Here is a 20167-nt window from a genome sequence, read left to right on the forward strand (position 1 = left end):
CGATTCTAGAGAGCTTTTTCGAAAGTCTCAGTTTTCTATAAATGCAAACGGTATTCCAGTGTGGATGAGAGGTTTAAGCAGAGCGCTTTTTAAACGAAAGCGTATTCGTGTGGACGTTTGAATGTTTGATTGAATCATTTCAGCATTTTGAGGCATCATTTGTGAATATTTGATTTTGCTTTTATGGCCATAGACATGAAACACAAGTATTATTAGCAATTGATTTAATGAAATAAATCTGTTGTGCAGGTTTTGGGGGATCTGAGAGCCGATAACCAGAGGCTGAAGGACGAGAATGGAGCGCTCATTAGAGTCATCAGCAAACTCTCCAAATAAACAGAGAAGAAGAGCGGAAGAAAGACGAGGGATAGTGAACCCCCCAACCCCCCCGCCCCCACACACACACACATCCTTTCAAGATCCAAATAAGGGGAAAGAGGAGGAAAATGTGTTTGTTTTATATGGACCTTCCAAATGGGTCACAATTTGACGTGGTCTTTTACCTTTTTCTTACAAGAGTGTGTGTTAGCACTTCATCCATGATCTCAATAGGCCAATAAGACGACGCGACAAAGCTTCTGCCCTGCAAAAAATAACGAAAAAAAAAATCAATATTTTTGTCCTTTTTCCAGTAAAAAACAAAAGACATCGCAAATTTACTTGAAGTAAATATATGACTTGTTTTCAAAAGAATACATCTCACCCCATTGGCAAATGGTTTATTATTAAGCATAAAGCTTGCAAACATTTTTATATTTAAAACAAGAAAAAAACAATTTGCCGATGGGGTGAGGAAAAATAAACTTAATTCAAGATATATTCTCCGCAAACAAGCATCTTCATTTTGCTATTAAAGTAAATGTTGTTTAGATGTATAGATATTATGTGAATCCAGGCAAAAATACTGATTAAGAAAGTTTTTGTTTTTTTTCTGCAGTTTGCATTCTCTATCTTTGTTTCTTACACACACACACACACACACTCGCACTTATATATGGACGCATGCACCATGCACATTCATAAGCGTGACCACACACACTCGACACACATTCCACGAGTCTCGGGCAGCTGAAGTTTGCAGTATTTTTGCATCTTTGCACGCTACATTGTCTGCACAAACACAATTGAGAGGTTTTACCCTAAACTCCACTAAAAGTGGTCTAAATATAGGGCTGTTTGACTCCAGAAACCAGCACCAAAAACCAACAACAAACAATACTGATGACAATCAGAGACATTGTTAGTGCCAAAAAACACGCAGCCAGTTATTCTATGCATCTTTTTATAGAGCAACACTTGTGGCGGGCAAGGCGTAAATTTCTATTTTCATATTTTTTATTATTGTATGATTCCATCCTTGCTATCAGTTTCTTCAAAAATGGAGATAAGGCCTTTTGTGTAATGTGTAAATGTACAAACATTCGTTTGAAATCAAACCGCTTGTAACATGATATCGGTTCAGTTTTCTCCACGTGTTGTTTTCTAATATATTGAATAAATGTTGGCACTTAATAAAAGATGTGTGTTTGTAGCCTCGAGCCTGTTTTATTGAGTTATATTTGATTTTTGGGCATCATAATTGCATTCCAATGTTTGATTCAAACATTAATTTCAGACTTTTTAGGCGTCACAGGCGTGTTCAAGCATTTAATTTCCCAATTGGGAGCATCGGGTGTGTTTCAGTATTTTTGGGCATTGTTCGAGCCTTCGAATGTTTTGATTTGATCATACGATTTAGCATTTATTGCCGTAATAGAGTTTGATTATTTTGAGGTATAATGGGTGCATTTGAACATTTTGATACTGCATTTTTGGCCATAATGTACATGTTCGAATGTTTGATTTATACGCAACATCTTCGGCATCGAAGGCAAGTACAAATGTTAAATTTACCTATTTGGGGCATCTTGGGCACATTTTAATGTTTGATACAGCATTTTTGGCTATAATAAGCAAATGCGACCATTTGATTTTGTGACGACGAGGAGGAGGGTTGGGCTGGCCCGTGAGTGCGAAAGTCCCGAGCCCCAATCAGGCTAATCAGCCGGTTCCTGGGTTTCGGCACCAAAGTAGCAGTTATAGGTCTTGCGAGGAGGTGGCGGGAACCGGATGAGCCATCAAAGTAATATAGTAACAGCTGCATGTGGCGCTCTCTCTCTCTCTCTCTCTCTCTCTCTCTGTCTCTAACTGCCGCGTCTGGCTCGTCTTTATCCCTCTACTTGGCTGATTAGCCTGATTGGGGCCCGGGTGTGTGCACTCAAGGCCCGGTCCAACCCTCCTCGTCACAGATTTATGTGTAATTCAGCATTTTTGGTCATCATAGGAATGTTTGATTACAGTGTTTGAGTATTTTTGGGCGTCATGGGTGCAGTCGAACATATGATTCAGTCTTTTTAGGCATCAGGTGTTCAAACTTTCGATTCACCATATTGGGGCATCATAGGCATGTTTGAACATTTGATTCAAAAGTCAGTGATTTTTGCATGATGGGGCTTCGAATGTTTGATTCAGCATTTTTTTGGCATGATAGGCACTTTGAGTCCAGTGTTTGGGCACAAAAGGCTTGCGTGAACATTTGATCAGAGCATTCCATTGAGTGTTTTTGAGTATCATGCGTTTGAACATTTGATTCAGCGTTTATGCAAGGCGACTGGCTAAGATTTGAGAAAGAGCCTGTCTGTCTTTCTCTCTCATCACTCATCAGTTTTCCCTTATGCCTGTGTGCGTCTGCCTACCAGATGTCCCTCATCAACAGAAACAGCAGAACTAATGAACAGCAGAACAACAGCTGGAATAATAGATCCAAAATTCCCACAGAGAGAGAGGAAGTTACAGTAAATCTAGACCTTCTTGAGCGCAAATGGCCACTACGGTATGCTCTGTGGTGTCTTAATTCTTGAGTTACACCTTGTTTAGAAAGTCAGAGTAGGAAAAAACGAAAAGATGGAAGATTCACAAAGATAATTTAAGGGTAAGAGAAAGTACTACTAGTGGCACCAAATGGAATTGCAAAAGTAATGACTGTTCTCAAACATATTTCCCCAAAGCTACCCACCTTTTCCATTGGTCGGAAAAAACGATAGTCCCACTCTAAGATCAAGTTATTGATTGAGCCAATGTTGTCAGGATGGTGAGGATGCTCAAACAAGCAGCAGTGTTTACAATTGTGGATAACATTTTTAAGGGGAAATCAACCTATAAAAAACTAGCTTGACCCTGTATATTAAACTGGAACTAATGAAGTATATTAAAAACACACTTCCCCTTTAAAGCCGGTTTTGAATGAACTCTGGGCATGTTACATAGATCACACTTTTGCCTCTAGTTACCTTCATCAAAAAAAATGAATGACCCCTTGAGAATGAATGCCACCCCTCATCCTCTCATCTGTTTGTCTCATTTACATATACACTGACAACAAGGACAGCTCCTAATAAGGTACGCAGAGCCAGTCTTGCTGTAAATATCCCTCTGGCCTGAGAGAGAGGGAGGAAGGGAGGGCGGAGAGGAAAAGTCTGGGGAAATGTGGAGCGGATGGATTGAGGCCTTTTAAGGGCAAAGCTGCTCTTTTCTCAGCGTCTGGATCCCCAAACTCCGGCACGATGCCAAAGGGGTTTGGCGGGAACAGCTTTTGGCGCCATCTAGAGGCTGGATACTGTAAAGACAACTGCATTTGTTTTCTCTTAACAAAATGCTAGAAATGTTATATCAGGATCATAACAAAATTTCTGTCTTAAGCGCTTGACTGGATCAAATTCAGGAATTAAATGAAATATATTTACCTTGTCTCACCAAACGCTATTAAATTATTCGTTGGAAATCGCGCCAAACCTATCCCACTAATCACAAGCGACTGTGATTGGTCCATCCAGCCCAGCGCTGAGAAATGTAACAGATACCACGTGAAATTGTTTACAAGCTGCCTCAGCAGCAGCCTGGGCAATAATTCACACAATCATAATGTCATTGATTAACTTGAACAACAACTTAATTGAAAATGCACAGTAGAGTGTTTAAAAGGATAACAATTATTCAGAAGCCCCGCCCATTTTGAGTCATCTGACTGTTGCTCCGCCTCTTCCACATTTGCTAGTAAGAAGTATTAGCAACTGCAGATAAATGTTTCATACATCAATAAGCACTTGCGTTTTGTCACAAGCCACATTTTTGTTTTAGTTTTTTGTATTAAACATGCTGTTTTCTTAATTTAAAGTCAATTATTAAAGTGTTGAGATCTCAGATATCTAGTAACCGGTTTTAAATGGTTGTTACTGTGTTTCTAATGGTCAAAGTTACACTCAACTATGAAAAGTTTAAATGAGATCTGCAATAGGAGTACAATTTATGGGTGAATCTCACGAAAACATGCACAGACCCGAAAATCAAGGTGGAAAATTAAGAAATTATATTTTGCATGAATAAAACGGTGCAAGAATGCTGTAAAGTAATATTTATTTTTTACATCTAAATCAGCATAAATTAAAGGCAGTGCAATAAATGCTACCATAATGTCTAGATTATATACTATTTAAATAATATAGAATTATTTTATTTGCATGTAAGTAATGAGAATGAGAGTTAATTATGTATATTTCAATACAAAATATTCATAAAGCAAAAATGTCCCTAAAATTTTTTTTTTTAGCATAATATATTTTCTTATATCTTTCTTTTTATTTTGTGGTGATATATGATAGAGACATGTTCAACATCATTTTCAATGCCTTTCTTGGTGTCATCAGACAGACCGAACCTTGCTTTGTCACGAAAATGTAAACTGATCTGATATATATATATATATATATTTTATGGCAACGCTCGCCAACGGTCTGCTGGGATGGAGTGTGTTTAATAGAGTTATGCACATGGACGTGGTTTATAACGGGGTGGGAGGGACCTGTCATCATGCAAACATTCCTTGTCCACTGGCGGTGCAAATAACATCAGAAGATTTAGGACAACACGTGCGCTCAGGTTCAAATACACTCACATGCATATACGCTTTATGAAGGTATCATGTCATTCGATCATTCAATTTTTCCCCCTGAGGTCCACTTATTATGCAAAGTAAGTTTTTTGCTAAATAATTATGTTTTTCATATGCCACTGTGTCTTTAAGAAATTCCTCCTTCGCATGTGAAATGGGCAACAGTGCTGAACCAGTCACGTCCCAGCTAAAGAGTACTTATAACCCCCAGAGTGATGACATCACATTCCAGAATGCACCAGACTACTAGGGAGGACGGTACGACCTCAGTTCCTGTTAATGATTAACCAATCTGAATTAGTATTGTTGCAGGCCATTCAGCCACTAACCAAACTGATTAATTTGGGCTAATGAAAGATAACTGAAGTAATATGAAACTAGTGGTCGACCAATATGGGATGTCAGTGGCTTTTTAAACAGTATTGAATGACACTTGTTGGCTGCTTTTTCTTCCCTAGCTGGACCTATCATTTATCAAGAAGATTTGTAATGAAATTCACGCATAGCCAAAATGTATAGTATTAGACTATCCCGATTCAAATGAGCCCAAGCACAACATAATATGATAAGACGAGGCACAAAAGGGCGCTCAACACACGTGTGTATATGTGTGTGCGCATGTCCAAGGGCTATGTGTGCAAACAGCAGCGTCTCTACTTTCTTCGAAGGCTGAGGAAAGCACATCTCCCACCCCCATCCTCACTACATTCTATAGAGGGACTATTGAGAGCATCCTGAGCAGCTGCATCACTGCCTGGTTTGGGACTTGCACCGTTTCGGACCGCAAAGCCCTGCAGAGGATAGTGAGGACAGCTGAGAAGATCATTGGGGTCTCTCTTCCCTCCATCAAAGACATTTACAAAAAACACTGTATCCACAAAGCAACCAGCATTGTGGACGACCCCACACACCCCTCACACAAACTCTTTACCCTCCTCCCGTCTGGCAAGAGGTACCGAAGCATTCGGGCCCTCACGGCCAGACTGTGTAACAGCTTCTTCCCCCAAGCCATCAGACTCCTAAATACTCAGAGACTGGTTTGACACACACACACACACACACACGTGTCCTGAGTTGCACTTTAATTACTGTCACTTATAACTGTCTGCTACCTCAATAACTGCTATGTGCATAGAACACTATCTCATAGTATGTTATGTTTACATTTTTAGAAACTGTCATCTTTTTGCACTACTGAGTACTGGTCGGCGCTGCACTGTCTATTGTCCTGTTCATTGTCAGACATTTGTTGTACTGTCCCGTACTTTTTGCACATGTTTGCACGTGCACTTTATATAGGTATATATAGGTATTTTGTTTAGTCATGTGGTCCTGTGTTTGTCCTATGTTGTTTTTATGTAGCACCATGGTCCTGGAGGAACGTTGTCTCGTTTTGCTGTGTACTGTACTAACTGTATATGGTTGAAACGACAATAAAAAACCACTTGACTTGACTTGAAACACTCGTCCTCATCTAATGGACCCTTTTCACAGATGTGTTATAATGCATTTACATCTTTTTTAAAGGGATAGTTCATGCAAAAATGAAATTCTCTCATTTACTTACCCTCATGCCATCTCAGATGTGTATGACTTTCTTTCATCTGCTAAACTCACAGTTTCAGAGTTTCTCTGCTCTTTTGCTCCATACAATGAAAGGGTGCCAACATTTTGAAGCTCAAAAATCCACATAAAGAGTAATCTTTAAGCCCCAGTGGTTAAATCCATGTCTTTAGAAGAGACTATCTGTCTATCTATTGTTCTTTCTTTATATCATTTTGTCTGTCTGTCTGTCTGTTTATCTAGTTGTCTGTCTGTCTCTCATTCTATATCAATCTATCTGTCTGTCTGTCTATCTATCTATTGTTCTTTCTTTATATCATTTTGTCTGTCTGTCTGTCATTCTATCTATCTATCTGTCTGTCCATCCGTCTGTCTGTCCGTCTGTCTGTCTGTCTATCTATCTATTGTTCTTTCTTTATATCATTTTGTCTGTCTGTCTGTCATTCTATCTATCTATCTGTCTGTCCATCCGTCTGTCTGTCCGTCTGTCTGTCTGTCTATCTATCTATTGTTCTTTCTTTATATCATTTTGTCTGTCTGTCTGTCATTCTATCTCAATCTATCTGTCTGTCTATCTATCTATTGTTCTTTCTTTATATCATTTTGTCTGTCTGTCTGTCATTCTATCTATCTATCTGTCTGTCCATCCGTCTGTCTGTCCGTCTGTCTGTCTGTCTATCTATCTATTGTTCTTTCTTTATATCATTTTGTCTGTCTGTCTGTCTGTTTATCTAGCTGTCTGTCTGTCTCTCATTCTATATCAATCTATCTGTCTGTCTGTCTATCTATCTATTGTTCTTTCTTTATATCATTTTGTCTGTCTGTCTGTCTGTCTGTCCGTCTGGCTGTCTGTCATTCTATCTCAATCTATCTGTCTGTCTGTCTATCTATTGTTCTTTCTTTATATCATTTTGTCTGTCTGTCTGTCTATCTATCTTTTTCTTTTTTATCTGTCTACCACTCTATCACTCTTTCTTTCTGTTTGTCATTCTATCTCAATCTATCTGTCTGTCTATCTATCTATTGTTCTTTCTTTATATCATTTTGTCTGTCTGTCTGTCATTCTATCTATCTATCTGTCTGTCCATCCGTCTGTCTGTCCGTCTGTCTGTCTGTCTATCTATCTATTGTTCTTTCTTTATATCATTTTGTCTGTCTGTCTGTCTGTTTATCTAGCTGTCTGTCTGTCTCTCATTCTATATCAATCTATCTGTCTGTCTGTCTATCTATCTATTGTTCTTTCTTTATATCATTTTGTCTGTCTGTCTGTCTGTCTGTCCGTCTGGCTGTCTGTCATTCTATCTCAATCTATCTGTCTGTCTGTCTATCTATTGTTCTTTCTTTATATCATTTTGTCTGTCTGTCTGTCATTCTATCTATCTATCTGTCTGTCCATCCGTCTGTCTGTCCGTCTGTCTGTCTGTCTATCTATCTATTGTTCTTTCTTTATATCATTTTGTCTGTCTGTCTGTCATTCTATCTATCTATCTATCTATCTATCTATCTGTCTGTCTGTCCATCCGTCTGTCTGTCCGTCTGTCTGTCTGTCTGTCTGTCTATCTATCTATTGTCTTATATAATCTATCTGTCTGTCTGTCCATCCGTCTGTCTGTCCGTCTGTCTGTCTGTCTGTCTGTCTATCTATCTATTGTTCTTTCTTTATATAATTTTGTCTGTCTGTCTGTCTGTCTATCTATCTATCTTTTTCTTTTTTTATCTGTCTACCACTCTATCACTCTTTCTTTCTGTCTGTCTGTCTGTCTCTTTCACTGAAGTTACAATGTGAATGTCTCTGTTTGTCTCTCTCAGGTCTTCTAGACATGATAAGGATGTTTCTAAGTATAACTGGGATCCATCAGTTTACGAGAACGAGCTTCCCGTGCGCTGCGGGAACACAAGTGGAGTTCTCTACAAAAACAGACTGGGATCAGGTACACTCTCACCACAAGAGGGCGCCACATAATTGCTGAAACTCAGGGATGACTTGTACTTCTTTACCTGTTTCATGATTTGCATACACAGCCATACACAGTATACAATGAACTAATAGTATGTACTTCACAAGGGACATAAAACATACTTTTGGGAACCTAGTAAAAGGGTTTACGAGTATAGGGAAAGACTGTTATGTTGCATAAAGTAGCATATTCATGACACAGACCCCCTGTAGTATACCGTTTGTGCTTGTATGGAAGCGTTAACATTTAGTTAAATTCAATAACTTAAAATGCATTATTTCAGCTGTTAGGTGTGGCAGATATGACCTCACGCTCCTCAACATTTTAACTTTGAAAAATTAGAAAGATAACTATTGCGTAAATAATTTTTTGTAATACTAACCCAAAAAAGTATGCCCATTTCCAAAATCCACCACCATCCATGCATCTTTTACATACATTTGGACGCACTTATTCTAATCTCAAAAAATATTTGCGAAGGATCTTCTGAATATTGAACATGTCTGACATTTGACCTTGTTTAATCATTTATAGGAACCGCACACTTCGAAAACTCCCACAAACAGGATTTTAATAAGTAGCTTTTTGAGGATGCAGCTAAGACTGACATTTGTCCTTTAACCTTTGACCTCAGGAGGCAAAGGTCTCTGCATCAAACACAACAATAACTGATCCGCTCCGACAGAGTTTGAGGGAATGTCGGGCAGAGCGAGCAGCAAAGACTGGAAGAGAAGCATTCGCTATGCAGGCCGACCTCTACAGTGTCTCATTCAGGTCAGACCGGTCAAACGAGACCACACACACACACACACACACACACACACAGCACATAATCACAACAGAACATGCAGACAAATAAATGACTCACAGCAACACTGGGTTTCCCCCCAAACAAAGAATCTCAGAGAAACATCACTAAAACAGTGCCAGAGAACTGCAGTATTTGACGTGTGTGTGTGTGTGTGTGTGTGTGTGTGTGTGTGTGTGTTGTCACAGGAGTGTATTCTGGTCCCTCATGCAGCGTCTTGTACCTGTGCGGCCTGCTGTGATGATCTGTCTACAGTGAGTGACAGTCCGACTCATAAATCCTAACTAGGTGCTTTCAAGGCAAAAATCATGTACTCTTGACTTTCTGTCTTATGCGGAACACAAAAGAAGACATTTTAACCCTTGTGATGTGTTCGTTTTGTGCTAACACATTTTGCGTTCACGGTGAAAAATGTCCGGCCCACTAAGATTGTTTATAAATCTCTCATATTGCATATATTATTACAAGATATTGCATTAGACCTTTTTGTCAACTTCTGTCTTTTTTGTGGACTTTTGACATGTTTTTTTTACTTGTTTTTTTAAATTACTTTTAAAAAGATATATATTAATTGAAATGAGCTTGTACCGGGCCAGTGGAGGGATCTCCCTACGGAAAAAATTAATAAATAAAACACCGTATGTCATAATATAATAACCACTGCTTGATCTGGACAAAATAGATAAAGCCACGTTTTTCCTTATTACTTCCTGAAACATACATATAACATAGACAATGACATATCGTAACTTACAGCAGACTATCCCGATTCAAATGAGCCCAAATACAACATAATATGATGAGGAGATCTTGGAATATTCCTCAAAGAGTGTACATGGAAACACGATGCACAATAGGGCGCTCAAGCCATGTTTGTGTGTGCACATGTCCGAGGAATTTGTATGTGCAAACACACATCCACATATGTGCTCATCTAAAGGGTCAGGATGCTCCTGAACTCTTAACATTTCTGTATTTTGTAGTCGAATCCATTCGTTTCTAGTGGCCGGTCATTTTTGAGCGGGAACCCAACAAGTGTAACAAAGTGAAATAAAACCAATAAAAGAAAATGGTCAATTTTTGTATGTGTGTTTTCAGATACCATATGTGAACAAAATCAAGTATTTAATTCCAATTGGATTAATGGAAAAAAACAAAAGTTGTCCGGGTCAAAATGACCGGAGCACAACTTATGGGTTATAGGATGTCTAGTTTGCTGTTTTTATATGATAGTGACTAGCTTAAAAGCTCAAAGAACCCAAAGGTGTCCATGTGGCTAGTGCATCATATTCCTTAAGCCTCATGTTGCAGATAGGTTTAGCTGAGAAACAGGTTGAAATAAAAGTAATTTTACAGTGAAAATCTTGGCTTCCGCCATAGCTCTCTTTTACACGTTCATGTTCCCATGTGAGAACTTGCACTGTTTTTTATTCTCCCCAATTTGGAATGCCCAATTCCCAATGCGCTCTAAGTCCCCATGGTGGCATTGTGACTCCCCTCAATCGGGGTGGCTGAGGACGAATCTCAGTTGCCTCCACGTCTGAGACCGTCAATCCGTGCATCTTATCATGTGACTTGTTGAGCACGTTACCGCAGAGACGTAGCGCGTGTTGAGGCTTCACGCTATTCTCCCCGGCATCCACGCACAACTCACCACGCACCCCACCGAGAGCGAACAACATTATAGCGACCATGAGGAGGTTACCCTACGTGACTCTACCCACCCTAGCAACCGGACCAATTTGGTTGCTTAGGAGACCTGGCTGGAGTCACTCAGCACACCCTGGATTCAAACTCGTGACTCCAGGTATGGTAGTCAGCGTCAATACTCGCTGAGATACCCAAGACCCCCAATCCATTCTTAACCTCTATAAAGGTGCTTCTTCATCTTTAGACACTTTCATGTCCCAGGATTTTATTTTTCTTATAAGAACAGCCTTTTCAGCCTTTTCTTTTTGTTTAATGAAGGTCTCAATAAAACCAAATAGGAAACATGTTTACCAGGCCGTAATCATTTATTTGACTGTGCTTCAGACCCAGACATTCAATACTAAGCTATGAAAATCCATGATAAAAATACTAATTATTACATTTTTAAAGCTATGATTATCTAAACAAAGAGTGAAATAAACATAAACCTTTCCATATTTATTTTATGCAAATGATTACTAGCAATATTTGTTGTGGCGTCATTACTATCAAACCAATTTAGCATTTTTAAACAATTTAGCCTCTAATAAAGTTTTCTTGTTGTTGTTGTTTTTTTTTTAAGTTAGCTTACTTGTTAACCAAGTCAACAAAAGTCAGTGAAGAGCGTGTTTAAGTGGAAATATAAGACAAGTGAAGTTGGAGCTTGGAAGAAACAAAGAAGTTCAAGGTACTGTAAATATCACTTGTTAGCAGAAAGCTGTTATTGGGCGTCATTCCCAGTCAAGCTATAATTTTACCATTAATTATTGGAAATATAAGTGAAAATACTATTTAATTGTGTGTATTTAGGATACGTAAAATGTTAGCTGTGAAATTAGCATTAGCAAAACAAAGGATTTGAACATTTTATTTAAAAAAAACAACGTTAAAAATGTCATTTCCATCAGCGTAGTTTGGAATGGAAATGACACGGTGCTGGGAATGTTTATGACTTCAAGAAAAAATTACATAAATCTCCTCTTTCTCTTTCTCCTGACATTGACGTGCTCTTGTAGCAAGGACGGATCTTTTGTAGGGGAGGACATCACCATGGTGATTATAAATGTTTTGTGTCCTGTTATCATAACATATTACTCTAAGGACGGCTCTAGAGAGTAATTCTGGATTGTGCCGTCCTATAGACGGGCCCCGTCAGACTGTTTATCCCTTAAAAAAGAAGGAAGAAAGACTGTGATCGGCCGCATCTCCTGAGAAGAAAGATGTTCAGACAGCAAAGAACATCACTCTGGCTCCAGGAGCAACGTGTAAGGGCTTTTCTGTCTTTTATGATAATTGCATCTCAGAATGTACGATAAGTGTGATCTTGCATTAAATCCAGGGCAGACTGTGTGACATCTACCATCTTTCTCGTAAGACTGTATGATATACATCATAGCCAAGAGTCTGGTCACATCTGAATGATGTCTCCACTGCCGTTCTGACGTCCTCATTCAGACACTGAAATAATAAACCACAAACCAAAGCAAGCCATTGTGCACCTGCTATGGTTCGCATATCAAATATGTGATTTATATATTTCAAATATATTTCCACTTTCAGTTACAGTGACTCCGTCCGGACAGTTCACCACATCAGGCACGCTGACTTTTGACCGAACGCCGACAGGGGAGACCGCGCCCATCCTCTCCGACAGCCCTGCGCTTGCTGACGTCTTCACTAATACAGCTGGTGGGTAATATTGATCAGTGTGACAGGGCGGAAGGTGGGTCATGATTCTACACACCCAGCCCCTTATCGGGCTAATCAAGCCTCCGAGAGGGATAGAGGCCGACTGTGGACGGTGGTACGAGAGAGAGAGAGAGCGTTTACGGGCAACTTTCCGACACTTTGTGTCTTAATAAAAATATTATTTATATTGTCAAGCCGGTTCTCGCCTCCTTTCCATAACTCCCGTTACGCTGGTGCCGAAATTCGGGAAGAAGGAGGGATACACCGTAGTGGAGTTGTCGGCGCTACCATCCACCCCAACGGAGCAGCCGCGGCCGTCTGCCGGGGGACGGAGGAGCCCGGCATCCTGGAAGCAGAGGAACGGCCGCCGACCGCGAGGGGAGAAGAGGCTCCTAGCCGACCGCCTGGAGCAGTCAGGGGCGCTGCCAGGGGTGCGGGGAGACCCCTACCAGCCGCTAAACGCTGCGGGGTTAAGAGAGGACCGCCGACCGCAAGCGGGGAGGGGCTCCTGGCCGACCGCCTGGAGTGGGAGAACCGCTGCCTGGGGCGGTGGAGACCCCTTCTGTTCCCCGAGAACGCGGCGGGGCGTTCCGTCTGCCAGGGGGCGAAGGACTGCCTACGATCCGCCTAGTACCCCCTATTTTAATCATTATTGTTTCCCTCCCCTATCCCCTCCCAGATTCAGGAAGGCAGGGATGACCTGCCGGCAGACGGTGGCTCCCTGGCCTGAGAGAACGAGGGAGGAATGTGACAGGGTGGGGGGCGGGGCAGGGTCGTGATTCTACACACCCGGCCCCTAATCGGGCTTATCAAGCCTCCGAGAGGGATAAAGGCTGACTGCGGATGGTGGTGCAAGAGAGAGAGAGAGAGCATTTACAGGCAGCTGTCTGACACCTTTGTGTGTTTGTGACTTTTGGTTTAAGATCTTAAATAAAGTAATAATTTTTATTTGTTAGATGATATCTGGACACCACTCTGAACTGAGCATGCTTCGTCGTGAGGTCATGACAGTGTAGAATACTACTGATAAGAGCGGGGCAATATATTGAATGTTCACAATATATTCAGAATGCACTCGAAAAATATTTTAGGCTATTTTTAACATTAACACATTTGAATTTCATAAAACATTTCCATCAAATAAATCCTTTATAACCCTGAGATTACATCTTCGAGGTAGACCCATACTGGATTTTGCCGATACCTTTGCCAGAGCGCTTGGCATGTTTGTGTGGAATTTGCATCAGATGGTCAGTGTGATCGGTCCGTTGGCAATCTGTGGTTGTGTCATTTGAGGTTGAGACTCTCTCTCCCCCCTTTGAAGCCCTGGATTGGCATCTCTCTGACACGCTTTTGGCTGAAAACAACAGGGTCGTTATTTTTAGTCATCTGTGTGTGAGATGTAGTCTGGATCTTTTTTGTTGGAAGCTCAGCATGTGTCTCATATAATGAGTAATTCTGCACTTCTTGCTGTTGTCCGGCTAGGGTGGCTTCAGTTAAATAGCACATTTGTTGGACAGAGGCAGGGGCGTAGCAGACATTTTAAAAGTGGGGGGACACAGCTGTGAGTAGGTGGCTCACACAGACCCATCACTTACAGTGCAGTATTAATATATTACAGAATATATTCATATATAAGTATTTTATATATATATATAATTTACTTATAATATTTGTATGAACGATATGCCGATAAATAACTCTTATTTGAATGAAATGAACGGAGCCACGTTGATTAGACTGTCTGATTGACGGCCTATTACGTAAGGGTTGTTTCGGCTCATGAAACTCACCTGTGATTGGCTGGATGGTCGCTCAATCAGCCCAAAGTAACAAAACGCAAAGAATACTATATACAAATCCACCATTTGGACTCAGTATGGGTTTAGCTTGGAAAAGTGCGGAGGACAAAAATCACCCTTTTAAAAGAGTTGCTGCTATGTCCTTGTACAGAGGGGGTATAATGAGTTTGTCCTGATACGGGCCACAACAGGACAGCTTACACAGATGAGGAACAGTTATTACTGTATGTGAGCAAATGTTTGTCAGGCAGACGGCACTTCTTCATTTTCACGAGATAACACTTTTAAGCCAAAAATACTTCCATTTGTGATTCCAAAAGTCATTGGAGTCAAAAGTCAATATATAGGGAGATCTAAATTCAGAATTTGGATTTAACGTGTTAATTCAGTGCGATTAATATAATTAAATATTAGAAATAAAAATATTTAAAAAAAATTACGTAATTAATCGTAATGCCCCCGGACCATAATAAGGAAGATTCCTGATAAATGCAAGCTTGTAGTACCACCTGTTTACTCCAGGGGGCAGTAAGTGAAACTTCAGCTGTGTGAGCAACACACAGTTTATACAGTGAACAAAACAACACAAACATGCGTTACGTTCTTGCGTTCAAACACTTGATGGAGCGCAAATCCGAACTTTAAGGGATCTCAAGATGTGTTCTAAGTATTAAACTATATTTAACTTGACACAGTGACCTAAAAATTTTGTTTATGACGCAACACCCGAGACGCTACACAAGCATGTCTGACGCAGGTGTCCTTAAACAAGCCCTCATAATCTCCAACTGATTGACAAATTCACTTGTGAATTGCTGTGAACTGTGTGTCAATGATTGACTTATGATCAATAATATGGTAGTAAACAATACATTGTATTCTAAAGCCGCTTTTTGTCTTATCAATGATGAACTCTTCTGCTACAAGAATGTAATGCATTTAAATTATCTGAAGATTTTTTATTTTATATATATATATATATATATATATATACTTTTTGTAATATTTAAAGATAACTATGTATAATTATTTCATCATTATATATTGAGTTATTGTTATATGAGGGGCTTTCTCAGCAAATATTTGTATATGCGATTAATTGTGATTAATTAATCGGGACACCGTGTAATTAATTCGATAAAAATTGTAATCGATTGACAGCCCTAATTTTAACCCTTAATCACTGTTCGGGACACACACACACACTCACACACACACACACACACACACACTCACACACACATGTAGTGTTTCCATGTTTTATGGGGACTTTCCATAGACATAATGGTTTTTATACTGTACAAACTTTATATTCTATCCCCTAAACCTAACCCTACCCCTAAACCTAACCCTCACAGAAAACTTTCTGCATTTTTACATTTTCAAAAAACATAATTTAATATGATTTATAAGCTGTTTTCCTCATGGGGACCGACAAAATGTCCCCACAAGGTCAAAAATTTCGGGTTTTACTATCCTTATGGGGACATTTGGTCCCCACAAAGTGATAAATACACGCTCACACACACACACACACACACACACACACACACACACACACACTCACACACACTCACTCACACTCACACACACACACACACACACACACACACACACACACACACACACACACACACAAATGTCCGAGGTCTTAGTCTGACCCCACTGTGAGAAAGTTCAGGTTTTGTGTTGGAGCTGCACATCATGGTCAGGTTTGACTGTAAGTATATTGTGGCATCACTGAAAAATCTCACACTTCAACAGTTAAAAAAAAAAAAGCTAAATTTAACAAATATTTTTTAACTTTTGATAACATCTATAAATTAAGTTTGTTTCAACATTACTGTGTTCATCCAGTGCACAGAGCACTGATGCCATCTACTGGCTATAGTTGTCATTTCATGTCATTTTTATTCCAGCAGATGTCACCAGAGATCCCCAGTGCAGTTTTGAGAATCTTTCAATGTACTGAAATGAAGATAGCATACAGTAAAATGTACTTTTTATATGAACATGAATGAGAGTCATTTAGAGGTAAACAAATGTATTTAGAAAACCAAGAAAAGCAAAAACCAGCATTTAATAGATTTTAATATGAACATTTCTCATCAAATTACTCTTAATACTAAATCATCTCAGCTATGCCATCCACATTACATGGTTTGTATGAAGTTTGTAATTTTTGTGCCAGTAGTCGTATAATCGGATAGTCCCAGGCCAAGATATGTCGGTGGGGCTTTTTTGACATATGTGACATCATACAGACTGTCAGCGTCTGCAGGAAGATCAAACGGTAAGTCCGGGACATCAAAAAAGCTCACACAGACACAAAGCATGTCCTCTCCTGTCTTTGTGAGTTGAGTGGGAAGGGTTTTGTCTAGCCCACATTTCAGACCCGTTCAGCTTCTTTTAGAACAAGCTTTCAAAATGAGATGTGGGTCAGGGTTAAAGAGAGATCAGGTCCAGGACGAGCTGTGAATGTACTCAACAAAGTCATTGCTGTCGGACAGAACTCCAGTTCACCTCCACAAAATCACCCATCCCAGAGGAACGTTGTATTGCGCAGAGGTTGCTCTTTCATCGCTCAGGAGACCGAATGGTTTCTGTTATACTTCATGTAAGACTCAACCTTGTTTTAGATGATCCACCTTAAATTTTTTGGAGAAATAAAAATAGACACAAATGCATACAGTGCGAGTATTGAGCCAGGGGCGTATATTCCAGGTGGGATGGGGGGAGGTAAATGATTCACGCTGCAAACCATGTAAATGTAAAAAAAAAAAAAAATGTGCCGCACGATTTCCACATTCCAGATGATATTAATGTATTCATTCGAAACGCCAAATTTCTCTCATTATTTTATAAAATAAAATATTAACAGTGTTGTAGTTGTTAAAATCACATCCTTTTTCATTCATGCTTTTGAAATACATGTATGTCCTCTCTCTCATCAGTGTTGATGACGCTCCCTGCACTGGCGGCCCCTCAGCAGGCGGTGGTGCATTATAAACTTCCGCCAGCGGGGGCGCTGATGAACAGGCTGGAGACAGGAGAGCAACCCGGCGCACTTAATCTTCTCACCACAATTGTACAGAGTGGTTATCTGAGTTACCACAGACTTTGTCAGTTCGAACCATTCTGGCCATTCTCTGTTGATCTCTCTCATCAACAAGACATTTCCATCCCCAGAACTGCCGCTCAGTGGATGTTTTTTGTTTTTGTCACCATTCTGAGTAAGTTCTAGAGACTGTTGTGTGTGTGAAAATCCCTGAAATACTCAAACCAGCCCGTCTGGCACCAACAATCATGCCACGGTCCAAATGTTTTCCCCATTCTGATGGTTTATGTGAACATTAACTGAAGCTCCTGACCCGTATCTGCATGATCTTATGCACTCTACTGCTGCCACACGATTGGCTGATTAGATAATCACATGGATGATTGTTGGTGCCAGATGGGCTGGTTTGAGTATTTCTGTAACTGCTGTGAGTCTGTCATATTGAGACAAAAAGCTGACGTCCCCCCTCCGTTGTACGAGTTGGTATCTCCCAAATACATGGCGGTGTCACATGGTACCTGTTCCTTTTCTCAGCTCTGTCCAGGACGCATGAACTCACAGTCATTTATTATTACTGGATGAGGATTTATACAAATGCTTTTATAGATTTTGCTGAGGTGGATTTTCATTCACTGGTATGAATCCTTGCAATTATCAGTTTTATTGCAATTACACTTTGTGTACAACTATATATATTTCATTTCAACCTTTCTGTATGAGCGTTTTTTTCTGGCTTGAGAACTCAATAGATAAAGAAGCAGCATTTTGCTATTTGGAAAACAACATACTCGAACCAACAGTGACAAACTGCAGAGTCAGGGCTACAAAAATTGGAAGAAAGCCCTCCTCCGTTCATTCAGAGAACATGCTAAAAACCTTTGTTCACACTGCCAGCATGGTTTCATGCCAAGTCTTCAAAAGTACAAAAGAGCATGGTGATATATGCACGCAACCGCACTTGGCCAGTATAAATGAAATCCAGGAAAGCTGTGAATACCTTTTCGTCACATTGTTGCAATAACAGGATTTCTAGCAAGACAAGGTATACCATTTCAGCACTATAGTGAAAAAGAGAGCAGTATCTGGTGGTGTGCTAGCTCCTTTCCATGCAAATCACCCAAAAGCCATTTTTATACACTGCTACGCACACAAACTAAACCTCGTCATGTGTTACACATGCAGCAGCAGATTTTTTTTGACTGCCTAAATGATAAATGGTCTGCACTTATATAGCACTTTTTGTGACCTTAGAGGTTACCAAAGCACTTTACACTGTGTCCAAATCACACTCACACACCAATGACGGCAGAGCTGCCATGCAAGGTGCTAGCCTGCCATTGGGAGCAACTTGGGGTCAGTGTCTTGCCCAAGCACAGTTTGGGATGTGGAGTCATGTGGGCCTACCAACCCTGTGATTGGCAGCCGACCCGCTCTACCACCTGAGCCACAGCCGCCACTGATGCATTCTGTTCACACTTAAGCACATCACTGATCTCAGGATGCACATAAGCAGTGTTGTGCTCTAGATTGAATGTATGTGTGTGTGTGTGTGTGTGTGTGTATTTATCAGTTTTCTTATTATAGGGCTTCCCGTAGCATCCAAATATCCCCCAGAAATACTTTTTTTTATTTATCTGTACATTTATTTGAACTATTACTAGTCTTTGTGTAATGTGTTACAATGAAACAACATGAACATTGACGCTCATATTCACCTTCCACTATCACTGTATGCAAAAAACAGGTAAAGATTTTGCTAAATGTCTCCCGTTTGTGTTCCCCAGATGAGAGGAAGCCATATGGGATTTGAACGGCATGAGGTGTGAAAATAAAGACTAACGTGTCAAATCAGAGTCTAACATGTGTTTTTCTCACTGTTCAGCACATATGAGTGAACTGCGGCCGAGAGGCGTCGAGTGAATGCACGGATTGCCACAAAGTCCATTAATGCTCTGGGTTCTGTCAGCGGAAGGTAAGACCAACCCAAGTGTTTGCCATCAGCTCTGCATTTGATTTCTGGCTCCATCTCTCTGCAGGGTTGGAAAGAGCATCAGTTGAGCTGCTGCCAGCCGAGCGTGGCCGTCAGCATCCAGGAAGAAACTCCAATAGCCAGTCTGGAAGCGGAGAAAGGGAAGGCGTAGCGCTCCATACCCCAAAAGTGCACTTCCATCCCCCAAAGCGCACTGTATGAAGTTTAGTTCATTGATTCTTTCCGTGCATGTGTTTTAGTTTAGCGATAAAGCCGCATAGTAGCAGCATCCTCCCCTCGAACCTCGCACTACAGGTTCTGTCAGTGACAGCGATCCTTAAAGGAAAAGTGCACCCAAAATGAAAACGCTGTCATCATTTACTCACCCTCATCTTGTTCTTGTATGACTTTGTTTTGTAGAATACAAAAGAGTAAGAAAGGACTTAAATATTGTTCTGTTTCTCACCCATATCTATTATATCACTTCTGAAGGCATAGATTCTAATAGATTACTTTTATGCTGCATTTATGTGATTTTTGGAGCTTTAAAGTTCTGGTCACCATTCACTTGCATTGTATGGACCTACAGAGATGAGATATTCTCCTAAAAATCTTTGTTTATGTTCTGCAGAAGAAAAAAAGTC

General features: G+C 40.2%; 1 protein-coding gene and 1 pseudogene across 1 annotated transcript in view; both read left to right on the forward strand.

The window, feature by feature from the left end:
• Positions 1-1536, forward strand: part of LOC127640622 (protein phosphatase 1 regulatory subunit 12A-like) — a 37594-nt gene extending 36058 nt beyond the window's left edge. Inside the window, exon 24 of the mRNA XM_052123281.1 lies at positions 250-1536. Within this exon, the coding sequence (XP_051979241.1) occupies positions 250-336 (87 nt within the window). The 3' untranslated portion in view covers positions 337-1536. The remainder of the gene's footprint in view (positions 1-249) is intronic.
• A 1202-nt stretch (positions 1537-2738) lies between these two features.
• On the forward strand, positions 2739-19449 carry LOC127640220 (deformed epidermal autoregulatory factor 1 homolog; annotated as a pseudogene).
• The last annotated feature ends 718 nt before the right edge of the window (positions 19450-20167 follow it).

Source organism: Xyrauchen texanus, chromosome 49 (assembly GCF_025860055.1).
Source record: "Xyrauchen texanus isolate HMW12.3.18 chromosome 49, RBS_HiC_50CHRs, whole genome shotgun sequence".
NCBI classification, from domain to species: Eukaryota; Metazoa; Chordata; class Actinopteri; order Cypriniformes; family Catostomidae; genus Xyrauchen; species Xyrauchen texanus.